Genomic DNA, 22,988 nt, shown 5'->3' with positions numbered 1-22,988 from the left:
TTCTTTTTCTCTCTCTTTCTCCTTTCCTTTCCTTTTTAAAAATTTCTTGTTCTTTCTTTCTCTCTCTTTCTTTCTTTCCTTCCTTCCTTCCTTCCTCCCTTGTTCTCTCTCCTTGCCTTCTGCAACTCCACTTATCTGTATTTAGAGCTTTTGATATGACCCCATAGATCCCTTAGACACTGTTAAATGTTTTTCAATGTTTCTTCTCTCATGTCGTCAGATTAGAGCATTTTATTAATCTATCTACAAGGTCAATGGCTGTTTCTTCTGTTCTCTCTCCTAAGCCTATCCAAGGATTTTTTTTTTTAACTTCATATAGTTGTTCTATATTTCAGTTCTAAAATCTTGATTAGCTTACTGTGTGTGTGATTTTTCTGCTAATAATCTTTGTATTTTTTTTATTCATTATAGTCTTCTTCTTCTTTACCCTTGTGAGCACAGTTACAGTAGTTGTGTTAAAATCCTCGTCCATCTGGCTGTCTCTGGAGTCCTGAGCAGGGACTCCAATCCCAGTCATTTCTTCTTCCCTTCTCTGTGCTGCATATAATTCACCCTGAGTGTGTGGTTCAGAGGTCAACCAGAGGTGTGCACAAGGTTTACACACAGACTATGAGACCCTCTCTGGATCTCTTCTTGGGATTCGTCCTTCCCTTCCTGGTGACAGGGGTTGATCTGAATCCTGTCCATGAAGATTGTAGTTTTTCTTGCCATTTCAGGGTCCCTGAGCCAGACCGAAATTATGACGACACTCAGGGTAAAGCTTGAAACTTGAGAAATTCACCTGTGCTGCCTGTTTTCTCCATGTTTCAACTCCTTTCCAAACATACCTGCTTGATTTACTTTCCAGAGCCCTTAGGTGTTTTTGTTTGTCTGTCTGTTTTGCATTTTGTCTAAAATTTATTGCTCTCTGGAGGAGAGTAGGTCTGTTCATATCTTACTCCTCCAGTCTATAAGCAGAAGCTCTTCTATATTTAATAGTAAATCCTTATTTACAAATTTATCATTTTTACCCCCATTCTTAAAATTAGTATTGGATACAAGTATTTTCTATGTATCTCATTATCATCATGCCCCCTTTAATGTTCCAGCATAATTAACCATTTGCTTCAAGTTGGGCATTATTTTCCACTTTCCTGTATTTATAAATAACATTGCAATGAGTGTAATGCTACATAAAGCCTTTCCTATATTTAAGGTGGTCTCCTTAGGGTGAATTCCCAGAAGTCGGTCAAAAAGGATGCATATTTTTTTAAGGCTCTTTTTTATATTGCCAAATTGCTTCCCCAAAGGGCCATACAAATTTGCACTGCTTGCAACAATTTAAGAAAATGATTATTTCATAAAATCTTTGCCGGTACTGGATATTATGAAACCAAGAAATAACACTTGTATTTCAAAAGGTGAAAAATTATAACCAAGAATTGATGAACACATATACATGTGATATTTTAATGTCAGAGAATAGATTTTTTTTTCTCGTTCTATGACCAGAGACTTTAAAATGAAATAGATGTATGACAGGGAGGAAGACTCTAAAAAATGAAATTCTGAGCAAATAATCACAGAGAATTACAATGAGGGAGGAATTTGGGAAGCATAGAGAGATAAAATATACTTGCACAGGAAACTCAAAGATGATAAACAGGCCAAAAATACATAAAAGTTTAGCTTAAACTTCTGAAAATACTTCCAGAAAGGCTGAGCTTTCAGATTTGTCAGTTCATGGTGGGAAATTTTGAGAAAAAACAAAAAACGAAAAGCAAAAAAAAAAGAAAGGAAGGAAGAAAACAAGCTTTTAAAATTGCCTTTGGAACAATAAGAAGAAGCAAATGATTGTCCCATTGCCTGAAACAACTGAAACCTTATTACCAGATAAAAGTATAAACAAAATTCATTCTGAATCTGTCAGATCCGTCATTTACATCAAGGAAAAATCTGAAAAGTAGAAAAGGGAGAATAAAGATATTTCATAAGACATGCAGCTCCAATGTACAGAGGAAGTACTGAGTGTTTACTTGAAGTGTCTGCCTCAATTTCAGTCCTTAGACTCAAGCAAATTACTTTTCCAGGGCTAACATGAGTTGATGGTATGTGTTTAATCACAGAGTAGTGATATTCATAGAGGAATCAAGGGTAAGTCGAGAGGCTTCCACAGTTCTGAAGGACAAATCATATCCTCCTTTCAAATAGGCGGTGAAACACTTTTGAAACTTGATCTTGATTCTCAACAGGGTAAGGTCATTTGGTCAAATTAACATAGTGAGCATGCGTGAAGGGAAGCTGGAAGCTCAGGGAGCCATCGTGGGTTCACTAAAAGAAAATCATGGCAAGCAGACTACATTTCTACTTCGGGTTGCTTTGTGGTGCAGGTAGATCAGGGAGATAGTATAGGCACAGGATATCTGAATGTCAGCAAACTATTTGTCAAAGCTTCTCATAGGTGTATTGATTGTTTTATATGTCTTTATCTGAATAGTCTATCATCCCAATTAAGTGCAACCTTTATGACAATAGAATATTTCTGTCTTACTCCCCGGCATACTTTCTGGCAGATTATAAGCTTTCAACATATATTTATTGAATTAACAGTATTTTGTTGCTGTTGTTTCCAAAGGAGGAAATTGTAGAGTGTTTGACAGTATAGTCAGATTGCTCACCTTTATTCAATTACATGGCCTCAAAGAGCTTTCATTAAGGGACTGATGTCAGTTCAAGCGAGTCCTCTAACTATAAGCTACCAGGTTTTGTTCTTTGTCTAGTTCTCTTCAACACCTGTCTCCTTGCCTTACATCAGGGGAAGACTTGGCATCAGATACCAACAATAGCAAGAACCACAAAAATAAGCTTCCCCACCCACTCTTCCTCCCTCCTGGCTATGTGGCCTTCCCCAAGACAAATCATCCCTATAAACATCAATTTCTTAATATTTAAAACAAAGGTATCAGCATTGATTTATAGTATATGCTTGACATGTTGCAAACATCCAGTCACTATTCATTCCTTTTCTTATATCCTGTTCCTTTTCATATTTATCCAGTTCAATGAGGGTGTGCTAGTCAGGGAATAGTGAAAACATGAGATCACAGGACTTGGATGAAAAAATATCTTGAGACACTAGGAAGAGAGGGCCAAAATATATAGACACATTTGGTAGTATAAACGTTCTTTGCTTTGGTTTAGAAGAAATCAGTTCTACAAACACATGATAGGAAAGACCAGATTTATTTGCAGTGCATGGGAACAAAAAACTGAGAGCATACTGAGTACCAGTCAGCTGCCACTGAAGCGGGGGCCAGTCCTGCGCTGCATTATTATAAAACTTGTGTCCAGAGAAATGGAGGCGGGAGTCCATTTCTGCTCTGGGTGGGTCAGAGCACACCTGGATTATCCCATGTCAGTCTAGACATCACAAATCAAAAAGGATTTGAGCCCCCCGGAGTAGGTTGAAAAGAATATGACAAAACAAATTTGAAATCTGAGATGCATATCAAAAGCACTAAGACTGGAAAACTGTGATGTAACACCCAGCATTATAGAGTGAAATAATCACCCTGTATGTAGCTGATCAGAGTGGAATTGGTCTCACCTTCCTGGAGGACATCTTGGCGGTATGGACCAAAACTTTGAATATGTCAATACCCCTCGTCCCAGTCATTTATCTTTTTACTCTCAAGAAAATTCTACACATGGATGCACAGGAATGTGTAGAAAGATTTATCTTTAGGAACATGTGGTGCAGTATTATAGTGAAAAATTGGAAACAATATAAAATTCAAACAATAGGGAATTGATGAAGTGCATGATGATACATTGGTGTAATGGAATATATCGCGGACATTAAATGATACTGCAGTCAATACTTAATGACATGAAAGGATGTATGTGACATGTTTTATGTAGCTTCATTTTAATTCCGTAAGCAATCGCTATTCATTTTCAAGAAAAAAAGGAAAATAAGAAAGGTCAACAAAAAGAAGGAAAACTCAGTATTCAGAGAAACTCACTATGAATACTTTGGTGGATAAAGGTGTAGGTATGTTTACAGATGAAGATACTGGTATACACCTGCACCTAGATACAGACTAGATGTGTATATATACAGACATACATGATATATATAATTTATATAATGTCAGGAGATCTAAGCATATAGCTAGATCCTAACATGTATTTCTTTTCTTTTTTTTAAAGTATTAACTAACACTACTTTAATAATCATATTGCTATATATAAATATATCACACCAACACACTGAACACCTCAGATGCCTATAACTAACATGTATGTCTGATATAAATGAATGAATTAATTTAAGCTTAGATATTTTAAAACAATATGTGCTCATGTTATAAGACAACAAAGTCTAGTATAAATGCATGGTTAAAAACTAGAAATAAGGGAAATCCGGTGGGAGGGAGAGTTATTAGCTTGATTATTATTTTCCTCTTTGTGTCTTCTAACTTGTTTCTTTCTAATTTTCTACAATATATATGCATTGATTTTGGAACCCCAAAACAGTCATAGTTTGTATAAAACATATGGTGTAAGGAACGGCATTAGGAGGGATATTTAGTTTGGAGGGAAATACCACGCAGCTGAAGGTCCATCATTTGGAGTTATGGAATAGCCTGAGTCTGTAATTCCCAAAGGTAGACAGTCTAGAGGTTGGAAATTACAGGGAACTTGATTCTTGGCCAACCTCACAGTCTGTTCTGCCATCTATGAACTGTGTGGCCTTGAACAAGTTGCTTGTGGTATCTCTGACCTGAAGTCTCCTCATATTGCAAATGGGGGTAGCAATGCCTATCTCAGCCAGTCATTGTGAGGGCCAAAGAAGCTGCCTACCATTGCAGGGAAGCCAGTAAAGGTGCTAAGCGTTCTGTGATGCTTGCTAGGTGTTAATGCCTTTTCCAGGCATACAGCATGTTAGTAACAGGACAGGCTCGGACCTGGGTCTCTGGACACCCAGTTCATCTTTAGGGCTTAGGGCTGCCATATGATGACAGGTGGGAAGGAATGTGGGTATTTTTGTAAGACTGGACAAGGGGAGGTTTCTGGTTACCTCCTGCTGCATAAAACATCACTCTAAACTTATTGCCTTACAACAACAACAACCCTATGCTCATGCTACCTAGGAGTCAGGAATCCATAAATGACAAAGGGAAGACAGAGGAGTTGTCCCAGCTCTACAAGGACTGGGTCTCAGCTGGGAATAGTCCCAACATCTGTGGGTGACCCAGGGGTTCGGAGGGTGTGGGGTGGGGATCATCTAGAAACTTCTCTCCCAGCTCATCTGAGACTGTTGGTGGCACCACTTACATGGGGGCCTCTTCATGTGGTTAAGATCTCTCACGGTGCAGGGGCAGGTTTCCAACGAGGAGGTAAACATTTGAAAGTTAGTGTTTTAAGAAAGCCAGGCAGAAGCTGCATGGCCTTTTATGACCCATTCCTAATGCAGAGTCACTTCCTCGGGTGATTGTTTATTAAAAAACACTTTCTTTAAAGAAGAGGGTATATATATATATATATATATATATATATATATATACACACACACACACACACACACATATACATATATGTATATATATACACACACATATACACAATATATATACACTATATATATATGTCTACACACACACAATGGAATACTATGCAGCCATCAAAAGAAATGAAATCCTGCCATTTGCGATGACATGGATGGAGCTAGAGGATATTATGCTTAGCAAAGTAAGTCAATCGGAGAAAGACAACTATCATATGATCTCCCTGATACGAGGAAGTGGAGATACAACGTGGGGGATTTGGGGGGTTGGAAAAGAATAAATGAAACAAGATGGGATCAGTTGGGAGACAAACCATAAGAGACTCTTAATGTCACAAAACAAACTGAGGGGGGCCAGGGGGAGGGGGGTAGGGAGAGGGTGGTGTGTTATGGACATTGGGGAGGGTATGTGCTATGGTGAGTGCTGTGAAGTGTGTAAACCTGGTGATTCACAGACCTGTACCCCTGGGGCTAATAATACATCATATGTTTATTAAAAGTTTTTTAAAAAAATTATAAAAAAAAAAACACATCCTTAAGGCAGCCCAGATTCAAGGGGAGGCAAAGCAGTGTCCACCTTTGATAGTGGGTACCAAAGGCTGGAGTGTGGGGCCAGAGATTCTGGGACTGGCATCTTGGCAAACTGCAGGCTCCCACAGGGAAAATAAAGGCAAAGCTTTATTTTCATGAGGGACTGAGTTAAGTTTGATTGGAGAGCTTGTCTCTTGCCTAGATATTTCTTTGGGCCAAAATTTGGAGACAAATTGAGATATTTCCATTCTTGGGTGATGGGATGATTACCTCTGGGATGGCCGTATTACTCTCAAGTTTGAGTGAAGAATGAGCTTACAATGCAGCAGTAAAACCATTTATTAAAAAAGAAAATAAACATAACTTTTATTAAGTGTTTCTTAAAATTACCCAGCATTACATTCTCATAGGAGGAAAATTCTAAAATGCAGAACAACAACAATAAGAAAAACATTTTAAATACTCCAAATCTTAACTACCCAGAGAATAACCACTGAAGCACTTTAATATATTTCTTTCAGTATCTTTTTCTGCATAAAAGTGTATGTATATGCATACATTTATATACTTAGTGGCTATGTATTTTTCATACAGAATAGGGTTCTTTTATACCAAATAGTTTTATGGTATGATTTTGAAATTCAGTTTAACATAAAGTTTATAGTAAAGTTTATAATAAAGACGTAAGTCAATCTGAGATGTTTATGATCTAGCTCTAGATCATAAACATCTCAGATTGACTTACGTCTTTATTTTTTAAATTAAAATTTTTAAATTAATATATTTTTTATTACGCACACTCAGTGGAATCCACACTAAATAGCAAAATGTGTATAAATTTACACAAGTGGAATCTCGCGTTGCATTCTTTGCTGTATATTTTTTCCCTCAATGATGTATCATGGAGAGGTCTACACATCAATAAATATACATTTATGTCACTGTATTTAACAGCCTCATGTAAGTCTATTTTAAGAGTATACCATTTTTTAAAAATCAGTCCCCTAAAAATGGGCCTCTAGGTCATTTCCATTTTTTTCTGAAATAATCAACTATCATGTTTAATTATACCTTACCATAAGGATTTTATTAACCATAATGATCAATTTTACAAATTCAACATGAACCCCAAGAATATTTCCCAGTCCTCCTTCCTGGGGCATCAGGTAAACCAGAGTTGGCATCTGGGTCCTCCACTTGCTGGCCGTGTGACTGCAGATGAGGAGCATCGTGTCCTCAGCCTCTAGCTGGCACATTTGGAAGGATGGCGATGGGATAGTCACCTCTGGGCAAAGTGCCTGGCCTATAGCAACACCCCGTGACAGGTAGCGATTGTGGTCAGAGCCTCTTCAAGTGGTAGATGCATATGAACATCTGTGGTCTAGCCCTAGAGCTCAAAGCAATCATGAGTTGTGTGGTTTAGGGGGCGTGGGACGTTTTAGCCGCCTTTGTCTTCTTCCCACAACTGGCACCATTTGTATTCCCCGGACGGTTGGGGGTCAGATGGGTTTTTGCATTCCCAAGCTACATATTTCTCTATCTGGTGCAGTTCTGGGCAATCTAAAAATGCAATATCACTGTCACCAGCTCGAGGAAGACACGGAGCCTGAATAATTTAACATGTCACCACCATCCATCATGATACCAAGAGCGCGGGAGATGGAGTGTGGAGGGGTGGCTCTCCCAGGGACTGGCACAGCAGGCTTGTGGAAGGGCAGCACAGTCAGAGACGGTAGCTTTGCAAAGAAGAGCAATGAGTTAATTCTCACAGGGCCTGGAAAGACCAGGCACCCCCGATCCTGCTCTAGACTTTCCCATAATGTGACTTTCAATTTGTTCAGATGCCTTGATTTGCCCCAGAGCAAACCTATCATCAGGTCCTTTGTTTGCCATCAAATATCTCTCCCCTCTTGGGAAAGCCTCTAAATACCTCTGCATATCTTCATTTATTTATCAGTAAAATTGAAATGATTCTTATGTAGAGAGGGCTTTGCATCGTGCCTGGAATATCCTAATTGCTTCCTCCCCAGAAAGGAAGCTGCTGAAGCCAGGAAGGTTTTGCCTGCTGCATTCACTGTTGTAATCCTCAGTGTCTAGAACACTGGCACAGAGTGGGGTCACGGTCAGTAGTTGCGAGGTGAATGAATAAATGAATGAGGGAGTGCCGTGATTACTTGGGTAGGGATTGGAATGCCTCGATTCAGCCCTGGGCAGCATGGCTTTCTAAGTCCCTACTCTGTGTCCCACCGTGCCTTCTCGCTGTCTCTCACTGGTCCCAGGTTCCCCGTTCTACGGTTCTACCCCCAGTCTTGTGATGTTACAGAGGGCCTCTTTGTTTTAGCATTTTATTTGTTGGGGTAGCATTCATACAACATAAAATCAACCACAAACTATTTTAAAGTGCGTAATTCATTGTCATTTCCCACACTGACAAGTTTGTGTAACCACCACCTGCGTCTGGTTCCGAGACATTCCCATCACCCCAAAAGGAAACCATACATTCATGGGCAATCACTCTCCACTCTTCTCCGCCATCGACCCAGCCCAGGCAGCCACTGCTTTTGGTCTCAATGGATTTACTCATTTTGGATGTTTTGCATAAATAGAAACATGTACAACATGACCTTTTGTGTCTGGCTTCTTTCCCTTAGCACGATGTCTGCAAGGTCCGTCCATGTTTAGCAGGTGTCAGCATTCCTTTAGGGCTGAGTAACATTGCCTCAATATGCCCTCGTGTGGCTACACCACATTTTGTTTTTCCGTACACAAGCTGATGAACATTTGTGTTGTTTCTACCCTTTGGCTAGTATAAATAGTGCTGTTATCAACGTTCGTGTGCACGGGTTTATTTGAAGGCCCTGTCTTCAGTTCTTTTACGGCATGCCTATGGGCAGAATTGCTGGGCCCCGTGGTGATTGTGGGGTTAGCTTCGTGAGGAGCTGTCAGACCAGTTCTCACAGTGGCTGTACCATTTGGTATCTCACCAGCCATGTAGGCGGGTTCCCGGTCCTCTACAGCTTCTCTAACACTTGGTATTTTCTTTCTTTTTCTTTCTTTTTTTTTTTTTTTTTTTTTTTTTTTGATGATGGCCCACCTCCTGGCTATGTAATGATATCTCATTGTGGCTTGGGTTTGCATTTCCCTACAGACCAAGGACTTGTCTTTTCACGAGAGCACAGGGTTAGAGCATCACAGGAAAGTCACTCAAAGCTGGGGACTCCGCCATTCGTCATTTGTGTGATCTCTGAGAAGCAGCATTGAGAACCTGCGGGTCGGCGTGCCCCGCAATAAAATCGAGGCGATGCTTCCCTCCTGGGCCCCTTGTGACGTGTGGACAGGCCACTGCATCTGAAGGGCCCTACGCAGTGCTCACCACACTAGAGCAGGGGCCTCGCCCGTCTACTTCAGGCTCCGTTCCGGATGGTTCAGGACCAGAGGACCGGGGCCCGCGGAAGGAGGACGAAGGGCGTCTCCTCTCCTCTCCTCTTGCCCGTCTCGGGCCCTTCTCACATTCCCTCAGCCTGAAATGGAAAGACAGGAGGAGTCCTGTATAATTAATGGCTGCACTTTACTTCACTAAATCACCAATTTCATATTAAAATACTAGCAGAGGGGGCCCTTTTCTATCTGTCTGAATCATCTCCAAGTCCGTGTGTAATTGGCCTGTGGCCCTTTTGGACTAGATGGACGCCGAGAGGCTATAGGACTTGGGGGCCTGCCACCTCCCCAGGATGTCACAGAAAGCGGAGAACCCCCCCTCCCCCATCCCCAGCAGCATTTCTTTTCTCCTGTGAAACTCAGGTAGACATCTAATGGATGAGGCCTGTGCCCTCACCATCACTTTTCTGGTGTTTATGCTCTTTACATACATTCTGTCATTTTCCTCATAGTGACCATGCAGGCTAAGGAGTACTGTCTCTCCTTTTAAAGATGAACTCAGAGAGGGTAGGTGCACGCCCAAACTCACACAGCCAAGAAGTGAGACCTCAGATTAGGACTCAGGTCTGACCCCAGCACAGTCTCGTCTTTCTACACAAGGGCATTACCGCCGTGGCTCATTGATGACACTCCTGTAGAGAACTGCTGGACCCCTAGGGGCCTGAAGATACAACCAATGGTTCTTCTTCTAGTGGAATCTGAGCTATCCCATTTATTGCAATTCACATCTTTAAAAAAAGATGCAGTACTTTAGTGGGGTCTGTGACTTACTCATCTCTCTCTGTGCCCCGATCCCGGCCCTTAATTATGCTCCATGATATCCATGGTCCAATGCACCCGGAAGTGTGTTCCCTGATAGGCATTTGCTGCAGATACTCTGGATTGAGGGGTGCTGCACGCCCAACATACAGACTGCATTTTGAAAACCTGTCATGAAAAAAATTTATAAGGTATTTTAATGTGGATCATTTTTTGTGTGAATTACATATTAAAATGATAGTATTTTTAGTGTATTGGGTTAAATATAATATATTCTGAAAATTGATTTTACCTATTTGTTTTTTCCCATTCCTTTTTTTTAAAGATTTATTTATTTATTTATTTATTTATTTAAGAGAGACTGAGAGAGTGAGCTCGAGCAGGGGAGGGGTGTGGAGGAAGAGAGAAAGGAGGGAGAATCTCAAGCAGACTCCCTGCTGAGTGTGAACCCAATGTGGGGCTTGATCTCACAACCCTGAGATCATGATCTGAGCTGAAATCAAGAGTCAGATGCTTAACCCACGGAGCCACCCAGGTGCCCCTGTTTTTTTTCCCCTTCTCATGTGGCTGCTAGGACATTTAAAATGACATATGCAGCTTGCATTCTACTTCTGTCGGACAGGTTGGTGTAGCAGCAACCTCTCTGAGTTTCAGCTTCCACTCTGGAAATGGTTGCTTGCTACCTACAGGAAGGAGCTGAGGTCAAAAGCATGGGAGTGGAGAAGGACTGGAGAAGCCTTCATGGTAGTCAGGGGTGTGATGTCCATGTGCTTGGGCATGTGGAATGGTGGAGATGGCCCTAAGAACGAGTTAAGCCTGGGGGTGTCTGGGTGGCTCAGTGGGTTAAGCCTCTGCCTTTGGCTTAGCTTATGATCTAGGGTCCTGGGATCGAGCACCGCATCAGGCTCTCTGCTCAGCGGGGAGCCTGCTTCCCCCACTCTCTCTCTGCCTGCCTCTCTGCCTACTTGTCATCTGTCTGTCAAATAAAGTTTCTAAAGAAAAAAAACAAAAAAGAGAGATCTAGCTAAGCCTGAATGGAGTTCCTACCAATAGTACAAGTACAGAGGTCCAAGCGAGGAGCTTCGAGAAGAGGAAAATGTTCCTTGAGTTTTTTTTTTGGTGGGGGGGCACATTACACACCTGCTAATCCTTGCAGGTGAAATCAAGCTTTGCCACTGCTCTGCCTATGTGCACACACATGCACACACGCACACACATGCGTGTGCACACACAGTGTCCCAGACTGTTTTAGCCACGAGGCTGGCTTTGCAGGGAAGCAGACCCGATTCTGTCTCCACTCCCTCGCTTCCCGCCTCACAGCAGCTCCAAGACGCAGCTTATTCATGTGGAAGACAAGGCACGTAATGCCTTCCTTACAGGCGTGGCTGTGGACATTCAGGGAGCTATCTGCATATTTTATTGTGCGCGGGTTTAGAGACCAAGGGAATAGACTCTACAGTCATTGCTGGGATGTGAATTGTGGTTCTGCTACTGACAAGCTGTGTGACCCTGGGCAAATTACTTAATTTCCTCATGTCTTCATTTCCTCATCCATTAAAAAGTGAATAAAAGTAGTAACCTCCTTCTTAGGGTTATTTAAGAATTAAACAAGTCGATATGTGTAAGGGTTACAACAGTGCCTGGCAGAGAGAGTGTTAGGCAATGGTGAGCTTTTCTTTTCTTTCTTTCTTTTTTTTTCAATTGTGTTTGAAATGTCTGGTGACTTTCTCTCACCCCAGCTGGACTGTCCCACGAGGGAAAGGATCCTGTCTGAGTGCCTGTCATGTTCACCAGGGCAGGAGCATAGTAGGTCATTTGTTTGGGAGAGGAAGGAAAATGAGAAAGCGGGGAGAAAGGATTTCCTTGGAATGTTTTTTTGTTGTTGTTGTTTTGGTTTTTTTTCAAAAGATTTTATTTATTTATTTGACAGAGAGAGAGAGATCACAAGTAGGCAGAGGCAGGCAGAGAGAGGAGGAAGCAGGCTCCCCCTGGAGCAGAGAGCCCGATGCGGGGCTCGATCCCAGGACCCCGAGATCATGACCCGAGCTGATGGCAGAGGCTCAACCCACGGAGCCACCCAGGCGCCCTCCTTGGAATGTTTTAATTAAGCGGGGGGTGGTGGAGATTGAAGGGGGTGTGGGGGAGTCTGAGGTAGACTCCTGCTAGGGATAGAACCTCCCCTTTGTCTCTGCTGCCCAAAACATAGTAGGAAGAATGACAGGTGCTCTCTGAGCATAAAGTAACGATTTTATCCAATGCCTTCCTTTTCCCCTTGGCCAAGAATTATGTGTAGATGAACAAAAATCCTCCCTTCCCAGTTCCATTCTGTTTCCTTCCTTCTCCCTCACTTCCTCCCCCTTCCTCCTCCCCTCCCCTCCCCTCCCTTCCTCTCCCCCTTCCTTCTCTCTGTCCTTTTTCCCATAACAGTAGAATATGTTAATGGAAGTTTAAAAAGCCCTCCTGACCTTTGAGATCTTTGCTCTTTCCTTGTTTCCAGAATGTCCATGGGGCCTCGGCCAACACCACTTCAAAGCAGAGAGCCTTTAAAGAAAGGGCTGCATTTTGTAGAACCTGGAGTCTCCTGCTGTCTCCAGGCCCTACCCTCCATTGCTGGAGGTTGGGACAGGGGACAGGCCAAAGACACCTTCCAGGACAAAGATCAGACATTGTTGTCTCCTATACTTTCCCATCGATGGCAACACACTGTCTCAGGGAAGGGAGAGGGCGGTTATTAATCTTGCCATGTTACAGAGCATTACTTTGAGAGGCAGTGTCGAAAGTGGTTAAAAATTTGAACTTGGCTGTTGGTCATATGTGGATACTGAGTCCAACTTCACTCATTATTACCAAATCCCTTTTGTTTTCTGAAACATGGGGGTTTCATCTATAAAATGGGCCACAGTATACTTCCCTCCAAGGGTGTAGGTTCGGAATGGGAGGATGAGAACTTGGTGCCCTGATGCTGAATGGACAGCCTGCCCTCCCTGAAGTTCCCTCTTGAGTTATTTCCAGGAAAGCACTTTGCATCCTAGAAAGCTCAAATGTGGAGCTGGACAGACTAGTCCTGAATCCCAATTTTAGGACTCATCAGCTGTGTGACTCTGCCCATGCGTGTCTTTGTGTCTTTATTATCCAGGTCGTTAATGGCACTTTTGCTCTGAGGATATCGTGATGAGGATTGTAGGCAGTAATGCATCGGCATCTTCTAGGCACGTAGCCCCTTGCTCAACGTGCTGCTGGAATGAAACAATGAAGGCACAATGACCATATTGCAGGCGGAGTGTCTGCACGTGGGATTTCTGTAGACTGAAGGCCCTCCCAGAGAAGTGGCATAGGGAACGCGTCTTTGAGTTGAGCCATGTTCCCCACTGATCTATGTTTGTCGTTTCCTCGGGTAGAATTTTCAATCAGGTAATAGGTGGGTATGGGGCTTGATTCAGAAGATACAAAATATTTGGAGGGGAGAGTGGTCTCCCTCTCTGCCCTGCCTTCAACTACTTTTTCATCCAGCTTATCCGCTTCCGCTGTGAGTCTCCTCCCAAACACAGGCTATGGATGTCGACGTCAGTGTCCGAAGATCTGTACCCAAACCCAAGGCCCCCTGTTTGCCTGCCCACGATGCGCCCCACCATGCTCTGAAGCTCTCCCTGCACTGTCCCCTCTCTAGGGCCAAGACTTTACCAATGCTTTAATGCCTCTCTTCCCACATCCTGTGCTTTTTCATTAACAATAATTAAGTAAGTAAGTAAATAAATAAATGCACAGAGAAAATTAAAATATATATATATATGTATTCCTCTCTGCAGAATTAACTGCTATTCATATTTTGGCATATTTCTTTCTGGCCTCTAATCTTGATCATTTTTGGAAGCCACTGTCCGTTGCGTGTCAGTGCGTCCCCTGTGGCCCCACATCCTGAGTGTGTCTCTGAACCCCCTGTCGCTCCCCTCTCTTTTCTATCCACGCTGCCCCCTGCCTCAGCCAGAGCCTCATGCCTCTCACCAAGGGATCCCTGAGCCTCCAGCTTCCTGCCCTCCACGGCACCCACTCTGAGGCGTGGGTGCCATTGTCCTGTCCTTCACGTTGTATGTGACTAACCAACACATCCTCTTGCCCTGGGACCCTTCGTGAGGCCCAAAAGCCGACCTCCGTGTGGCAGTGGAGCGTCGATCATGAGGCTCCCGGGGTCCTTCCCGTCATCTCTCTACTCGCTGTTCCCCCGCCCTTCCCCAGCCCACACGCCCCTTCCCCCCCGGGGTTGCTCAACTCTTACCTTTCCCTGGAACTCCATTCTCTGCCACCGTAGCCCCATTCATCCTTCCGGCCCTGACTTAAATCCCACTTCCTTCATAAAACCTTCTCAGGTGCTCCGTGTTGGGATGGATTGCTTTCCCCCATATTCTCAGCATCTCATTGTGGGGAAAAACATAACCATGAATTAGGTTAAAGCCTCCTTAGGATCCCATTTGTCTCCTGGACTAGCTTATGATCTGCCGGCTGGCAAGAACTGGGCTGTATCTATCTTTGTACCTCCAGTGTCTGGCTCTGGGCTTGGCATCCAGGAAGCACTTGCTTGAAATGTATGTGAAATTAAGTTGCCCGAAGTGTTTTCTTAGAGGCAGGCTCATCACTACTAAGTGACAATATAGCTATCAGTTAGTTAAGACCCACCACAAACCAGGTATTTTATGTATCCTATCTCCTTTTATCTTCATAGAAACCCTACAAAGTCAATAGTTATTGTCCCCATTTTATTAAGAGAGAACCCAGGGCTCAGCTAAAGAAGGTGTCCCCTCAAGGTCACAGAGCTCACGGCTGCCAGGCCATGGTTAGAACCCAGATCTGCCTCACCGCAGAGCCGACCTCTGTCCATAAATCATGCTAGCTCCTGTGTCACTTGGGATTTACAGAAAGAAGCCTGGGGATGGGGCTGCTGATCTTTGGGTCGGATGAGGGATTTAACAAGCTCTAGGAGGCTTACGTGACTAATGGGTTGCTCTTCCTTTCAGGGGGAATCAGCTTTGGGAGAACCAAGGGGACTTCCGGTTCAGAGGCAGACGACGAAACGCAGCTGACCTTCTATACGGAGCAGTACAGGAGTCGTCGCCGCAGCAAAGGTAAGGAGTCCTGGGGCAGGTTCCAGAACCAGTGTTTGTAGGAGGAAAGCCTGGAAAGCAGACTCCGTGCCCCGTGACAAACCTCAGCTTGTCCTCGACCCCGTCCCGATGCAGTTAACACAGTCTGGCATCCGAAACCCCCTCTAGACTCGTGTTGGTGGTTTATGGCCTCCCCTTCCGTTCTTTATTTGCTCTCCGTCCTACCTCCTTCCTCAACGGATTTGGGGAAGGTTTTTTTAAGTTTATGCAGTGAAAGGAAAAAAAAAATCCAGCACCGGAATGAAGTAAGTAAAGGAATCAGATGGAAAGTAAAATAGGAATAAGGAACATGATTCAAACCCAGGTTGGATCGATGCAGGGTGATCTCTGGCGTACTGTGGTGCGTCGTTCTTAGAAGGGGCTGGCCGTTTAAGGCAGAGCTTTAACAGTCAACGTGCAAAGGGAAATGGGCTCAGCGGAAAAACGTGCAGCATCTATGGGATAGAAGCATTTGTGCAGGAAACTCTTCTTACGGGCCACCAAGACCAGAGGGCAGGTTCTCCAGTAGGTTCCTCTAAAGGCGACTCCTTTTGATTTTCGTGAGAGTGTTTTCACCAGGTGAAATCCATATCCTTCTCTCTTACAATGACCGGGTAAGGAGTCATCAGAAGCGGGTGCAGGACTCCATAAAGGGCTACGCCTTGGGGCTGAGGTCCACAGTTCTCTGATGATTGCACATACTCCGAAGGGAAAATAGAGTATATTTCAGGCAATCACCTGTGAATGTCGTTGCTCATCCCTGAGTATGGATGGGGAAACAGCTAGTTCAAGGTTGCAGTCTTGGAAGGGAACGGGGAGTGGGAGGTGGGGGGTAAAACATGTATTCCATGTCAGTGATTAACGAGAGCTCCGAGGGCTTAGACCATTGAAGGTTTAGACCCAGAAAGAAGTCAGGGTCCTCTGGCAAACATGAAGGCAATTCATCAAGACATGTGGCCCTCTCACCTCTGCACACATGGGGCTGAAGAAGTTCCTGGGGTAGGGAAGAGGGAAAGAATCGCTCTTGTAGAACACTTCTGCGTGTGTTCCACGCATGCCTGGTGGACACTTAAAGGACATCGGTCACATAGCTGCCCTGGGCCACTTTTGCTCTTGGGCAAGTTATCTATCTCCCCTACACCTCAATTTTATCATCTGTGAAATGGGCCTCATAATCGCCTCATATACTCAGGGATGGATTTTGGTTAAGCTATATAAAATATCTGCGATGCGGGCACCTGGGTGGCTCAGTCCGTTGAGCGTCCACCTCTTGGTTTCAGCTCAGGTCCTGATCTCAGGGCTTTGGGACTGAGCCCTGTGTGGGTCTCTGTGCTCAGCGGGGAGTCGGCTTGGGGACTCTCTCCCTTTGTCCCTCTCCCTACCCTCTTGTGTGCACTCTCTTCCTCTCTCTCTCAAATAAATAAATCTTTAAAAAACTTGTCATGGTACCAGGTGCATACTAAGGGCAAATAAAATAGACCTTAGTAATGCCAATTCAGTTCTCGTTGTGGGTTTCCCTGTGTGCCCACTCCTGGTACCTTTCACTGAAAAGACCCTGTGCGGGGAGTAGCTCTTACGACCCATCAACTGGGAAAGTTCTGCAGCCTCTGCAGTGATTGGAACAATCGGGCCTGCCCCTCCCTCCTCCCCCAGCCTTGGCCCCCTGGTATCTGCTGCGTTGATTTCCGAGTTGGTGATGGATGATTCTTGACCTGTCTTCTCCCTCCCCCAGTCCAGCAGCCAGAATTAGAGCTGGGGAAGTTGGTAGATCTCCTCTGCAAGACTGGGCTGTTTACAGCTAATTGGAAAAACATCCATCACGGAGCACGCCCCTCGTAAATCGGAGCTAAACTTTGAAAAGAAAAGCAAAAGCAAGCCCCAGGACTCCAGATAAACGGTTTGGCCCGATGCCTCCAAAGGCTGCAGAAGGCCAGGCTGTGCTTCTTGGCTGAGTGGTGGGGGGAGTCAGGGCTGTGATGCATCCCCTCTCCCCGCACCTCCCCCGACCTCCCTCCAGCTCTCCTGCCAGCTGAGTGCTGCTGCTTTGTCCCTCTGATTGTCCACAGGGCTGAGTCCTTCTCCCTTTGCCTGTGGTTCCAGCCATGTCTTCCTCTTGCTTCTCAGGCCCCTGGGATGCTTGCTGGCCTGCTTGTTGCATGTTCTTGCTCTTGCTCCTGTTCCTGTCGTCTGCTTTTCCTCTCTCCTTCCCTTTCTCTCCTGCATCAGGGCTTCCTTCTCTTCAGTCTTCTCTTCCCTTTGTTCTCTTCCGCATTCACTCTTTCTTCTTCTCTCTTCCTTACCTTTGTCTCTCGTCCCCCGTTCCTACCGCTCCCTCCTCTTCTCGCCAACTGTTTCCCGGTGGATCCTTCCTTCCTCCCTCCCTCCTTCCCTCACGACTTCAAATATCTGTCAAGCCCCAACGGTGTGTCTGACACTCTTCTAGGCATTGGGGACACAAATCAAACAACAGTTTTTAACAGACTGATCCTTGTGGAGCTTGCATTGTATCAAAATATAAAAATGTTAGATGGGGACAGATGCTCAGGAAGAACACTGCAGCAGGGAAGGGAGTTGAGAGAGTCCGAAGGAGCTTCCAGTTTCAACGCCCTTCGCATAGGCTCCTCTGCCCTCTTTTCAAGGTCACAGGAAAGCCTTCCCGATGCTGTGTGTGGTAGCGTCACGGTTATCAGTTCTGCTGGTGCTCGGGTTCTTTGTGCAGCACAGTGAATCCGGGGCCCCGTGCCTGTTTCTGCAGACAGCACGGTCCTCCCCTCCAAGGGCTGTGACCCTTCCTTGCGGTTTCTTGTGTGTGTGAGAGAGTTGAAGCACCTTCAGCACTCCCTGCCCTCACGGGGAAAATGCACAACACAGAAGTGAGCTGGGGAAAGTTTGGGAGCCCGTGGGGGTGAGAGAGCCTTGGATCGGAGGAGTGAGAACTTGGTGCTTACAGGGAGCTGCCGGGGTTCCAGTCCCAGCCACGCCACCAACAAGCGGCGCCTTCTTGAACATGAACCTTAATCTCTCTGCACATCAGTGTCCTCCTCTGACAAGTGAGGCTAGGGAAATTAAAGCTCGAGGGGGTGTTGTGAGGTTTAAAATCAGTTCGTGTCATTCGAGCTCGCAGGCAGGGGTGAAGGAGCGAGACGAGATGTGTAGGTGGTAAAGGGAGCTAAGTGGCCCGGGAAGGAGCACCGGGACAGGTGTGTGGGCAGATCCCCAATCTGGGCCAGCGCTGTGAGACCCCATGCAAGTCCTTCCACCTGTCCAGGTGTTTGGTCTTTTCTCTGAGACCTGGGGGAGCCCACGTCTCTGAGGTCCCTTCTTCGTCATGCTGGTAGGACTGGCTGTGTATGTTCGAGAATCCCCTGTTCATGAAATGCACCCGGGCACCTGGCCTCACTTGCACCTTGTCTTCCCCCTCCCACATGCCTCTCTTCTTGCCTGGTTTTCTCTTTGGAGAGGTTGTCTGTCCCTCACCTTCGAGTGACTTCTGTCATCCCGTTGGCCTGTGCCTTCACCGCCAGGCCTGCCCGAGCTCTGCGTGCCAGCCCTCTCCCCGGCCTCTGCCACCGCCATCCCAGCAGCTCTTCTTTCCACAGGCTGCAGCAGCTCCCTGCAGACTCCCTGAGACCATGCAGGCCATCCGGACGGTCACAGGGAGAAGGTGCTAAAGTGCAATGAGGCCGGGGAAGAAAGAGCTAGAACATCCAGGAAGGGCACATCTCTACATACCAGGTGTTGGAAAAGTGTGACCTCAGAGCGTTGGGAATCCATATTCATTCACCCTCCCCCCTTCAGTTCCAGCTGCAAACAAGCCCGAATCTAGGGGTAGGCAGACTGCAATTAGGGTGTTAAACTGTTGCCACCTCTGAAGGATTCGGAAGGGGGTCCATACTGTGGGGTCATCTGATAGCATCAGGAGCTGTGGTTTCCAGTCCTGGATGGATTTGCCAGCAGTTCTCAGTATGACGTTGGCCATCACCTTGGCCAAGTCACTGCCTGTGTATGAGTCTTACCTCCCCCGTTGACAAGTAGAGGTTGAAAGGCGTGCTCAAAAGCAAGTCAGTGAACGTTGGTGAAAGTCTTCCCGAGGGCCACAAGAGGTGCTGATAGTAGATATGTGGGAAGACAAAGTAGAACTCATTCTCTGGATGGTTCTGACTGTTCCAGCTTTGGGAAAAAGGAGAGAGAGAGGAATGCTTGAGAAATCTGGGAGGGCTTCCTGGAAGAGTGGGAACTGGAAGCTGACCTAGGGCTCAGCCCTGTCTTTGTTGCTGTGTATCCTTCCATGGGACAGGAGCCAGTAGTCTCCATAGTCTTGGTTTTAAAATGGGGTGGCCATAGCACCCCCTTGGGGTAACTGTGTGGATTAAATGGGACCATGCGCAGGTCCTTTGCAACTACAGTGCCTAGCATCGATCTCCCTCCACCATCACTGTCATCCCAGTCCCTGTCACCTCCATCCTTTGTCGCTACCCACTAAAATCCCCTTCTCAACCATCTCACTTACTGCATTCTAGCCCAGTCTCAACCCTGCAGCCAGAGTGACCATTTTAAAAATGTACACAGGGGTCATGTTGCTTCTCTGCTTGGAAGTTTCAGTCCTTCCTTTTGCATTTCAGTGGATGTGTGGAGTGGTCAGTCGCCCATTTCCCCAGGGCTCTGTGTCCTCCTGCCACCCAGGCTTCTTCTCCAGCACTCCCATACCTGTCCCACAAGAACTTCCGCAGACGTTCTTTCCTGGAATGCACTCTCCACCTCCTGTGCCCCTGCCCTCTGTTTCACTGTGACATCTCCACTAACACATAGCACGGCCTGTCTTCAGTCATGTCATCCCACCTTGATTTCTGTTTCACTCTACAGTAGCGGTTGTGATCTTACCCTTCTGCAGACTTCCTCATCATTGTAATTTACCAGCATGTTCTCTGGGGGGATGTTTGTATCCTCCAAAGAGCTGGAAGCATCACAAGGATAGGCACATGGCCATTTGTACCTAGATGTCCATCTCCAGCAACAAACACAGGGATGGGTCCAGGGTAGGCACTGGGCTAATATTTTTAAATGAATGGTTAACGAATGAATGAAAGAAAGTCCTGTCCCGGTGTCTTTATTATTATAAGTGCCCAGAGCACATGCTGCTTTTCTGTCTGCCCCTCATACCTTTGCTCACTCCATTTCCACTTGCAAGAACAGAGTCTGCACTCATTTCCTCTTCTCTTTTCTGCTCCTGGTGAGCAGAAATGAGGCCTCAGCCCTGTCTGTTCTTCCACTTCAAGGCCCTAGGGAAGAACGTGCCGGGTAGTGGGAGGAAGGCTTGAGTACTGAGATTGGAAACCCACTCTGTCTGGTTCTTTGAGCATACTTGGAGTTTGTGCAATTTGAAGGGATGTCACAAGTTCAGGAAGTTCCCCAGCAGAGAGGGATACACCCAGGGGTGAGGTAGAGCAAGGACATGGAGTAGGAGGAGAAGGAGAACATCTAATGGGGCTTTCCTACCTCGGTTTCTCTGTAGCATGTCCCACAAGAGACGTATAAGTGGCATCAGATTCAGCTCAATCTGGCTGTGAATCCTGGCTTTGCCCCATCCCCTTGGTGTGGCCATGGTGGGCTTTTCATTCCTGAGCACGTCCTTCTGTATAAAATAGAGCTGTCAACACCCACCTCCCAGAGGGAACAACTCCAGAGATGGGAGGTTCCAGGACTCTGAAATTCTCTTCTTTCTCCTGAAATTTCCCTTTCCTTGAAAGCATCCTGAGCCCAAAATTAAGTCAGCTGAAATTTCATTTTTGGCAATAGGAGCTCCTGGAAAGAGATTTGTGATACATTCTGAGACTCAACCCTGGCTTCCGTGAGTCTTGGGTTTTTTTTTTTTTTTTTTTTTTTTTTTTTTTTTTTTTTTCATAAGGGAACTGAGACAGTCATTCAAAGGCGTCTGGTATAGCCAGGTAGAACACCATGAGCAGAGAGCCATCGTAATCGATATGGCGAGTGGGCAAAAAGAGAGACAAAGAAACTAAGAAACAGAGTCTCTTTGGGTCTGGTAGGGTCTCCACAATCAAGAGTCAGCCACCTCTTTCTGTAAAGGGCTGATTCATACACATGGTCATCTTTGCAGGTCTTGTAGTTACTGTTGGAACTCCTCAACTCTGCCATTGTCCCTTGAAAGCTTCCAAAGATAACACGTAAATGGAGGAACATACATGTGTCCCAAGGAAATGTTGTTTCCAAAACAGATGTGGGTCCAGATTTCACCTGTGGTTCACAGTTTGCTGACTCCTGCCCCAAAACCTCCACACCATACAGGGGACCCTCATCCGTAGGACCGCTGCAAGAAGCATGAGTGAAATCTCACAATGCCTTGTGAAATGAATCTGATTTCATTTCATGCATGATCTTGCTACCTAAAGGAGTCTATTTGTCAAGCACAGAGGTCTGTGTATGGTCAAGGAAATAACCATTCAATCCATCACTTGTCTGGGTGCCGGCAGTTCTGCCCGTGTCCCACAGGATTAACTAATGAAGTAGCTGGAGATGATAGATTCCCGCTGGGCAGAATTTCACCTTTATGAATCAGAGGTAGGGGAAGTGTACTGAAGTCTGTAGCCCTACTGTAACTTGCTCAGTGACCCTTGTGAAGCATGTGCCCTCTGAGGGCCTCAGTTTCCCCATCTGTCAAACAAGGATACGGGCGCCTCTTGCCATCCAGTCTGAAGCTCATTGTAGTCTAACTCATATTTATGGAATCAACAACCTTACTAAGCAGGATGCTGGGCATTGTGGGAAACAGGGGCCTGGGCCGCCAAGCCTCAAGGTGGTCATAAACTCCTGCGGGGGGTGCCGCGGTTCACACAGAGAAGCGGCGCTGATCAGGAGAAGCTAGTGTATAATAGGAGGTCCAGATGAGAAGGCCAGATGGCCTGTCCAGCCCCAGGCACAGTACTAAGCTGCAGACAGAGCTGCCACAGCTGCTGGATGATTCCAGCAGCGCAAGTACCCAGCGTGGGCCTCCCCGCCTAGCTCTGCGTGGGTGGCTCTGTGGCCTTGGGCTACTGTCTCTCCCTTTCTGAACCTTGCTCTTCTCATCCGCTGGTTGCCCAGCCAGTTTTAGAAACCCACATCTTCCTATTCCCAATCTTATGCATTTTCCTCTAGGCTTTGCCAATTAGCTCCCCAGCAGAGACCATGAGAGCACAAGTGCCCCCACCCTGGTTTTGCCTCTTTCTTTATTTTAGTTACTTGTTTTAATTCGGCAGTTCTTAAACTGAGAACTGAAAACTCTTGAATTGTTAACAAAACCTTGTGCTCATTGTATGGATGTATGATGTTTTTTCTTTGTGCTTCTCCCCAGCAACACAACACACACACACACACACACACACACACACACACACACACACGGTTTAATCCTCTTTTAGAGAAAGACGGCAGGCGAGGGAAAATTCAAGCCCTGTCTGCAGGAAAGGAGGCCTTTGGGATTGAGGGTAGGAGACTGCGCGGGCGGCGGTGGGAGGTGGGTGGGCATGGTGTGGAGACTCTGGGGAATGGGCATGGGGTGGAGTGAAAGTTTGGCAGAACAG

At 45.7% G+C, this 22,988-nt stretch overlaps 1 protein-coding gene across 2 annotated transcripts in view; it reads left to right on the top strand.

Annotated features, from left to right (window-relative positions):
* The window catches only part of ASTN2 (astrotactin 2), a 600,456-nt gene that overhangs the window by 27,596 nt on the left and 549,872 nt on the right, over positions 1-22,988 (top strand). For both annotated transcript variants that reach the window (XM_045074025.1, XM_045074024.1), the window contains exon 2: positions 15,286-15,393. In XM_045074025.1, the coding sequence (XP_044929960.1) occupies positions 15,286-15,393 (108 nt within the window). The remainder of the gene's footprint in view (positions 1-15,285; positions 15,394-22,988) is intronic.

This window comes from Mustela putorius, unplaced genomic scaffold (genome assembly GCF_011764305.1).
Source record: "Mustela putorius furo isolate JIRA1106 unplaced genomic scaffold, ASM1176430v1.1 tig00537301_pilon_pilon_pilon, whole genome shotgun sequence".
In the NCBI taxonomy this organism is placed as follows: domain Eukaryota; kingdom Metazoa; phylum Chordata; class Mammalia; order Carnivora; family Mustelidae; genus Mustela; species Mustela putorius.
The sequence above is the reverse complement of the archived record's forward strand: the minus strand, read 5'-3'. Positions and strand labels throughout refer to the sequence as shown.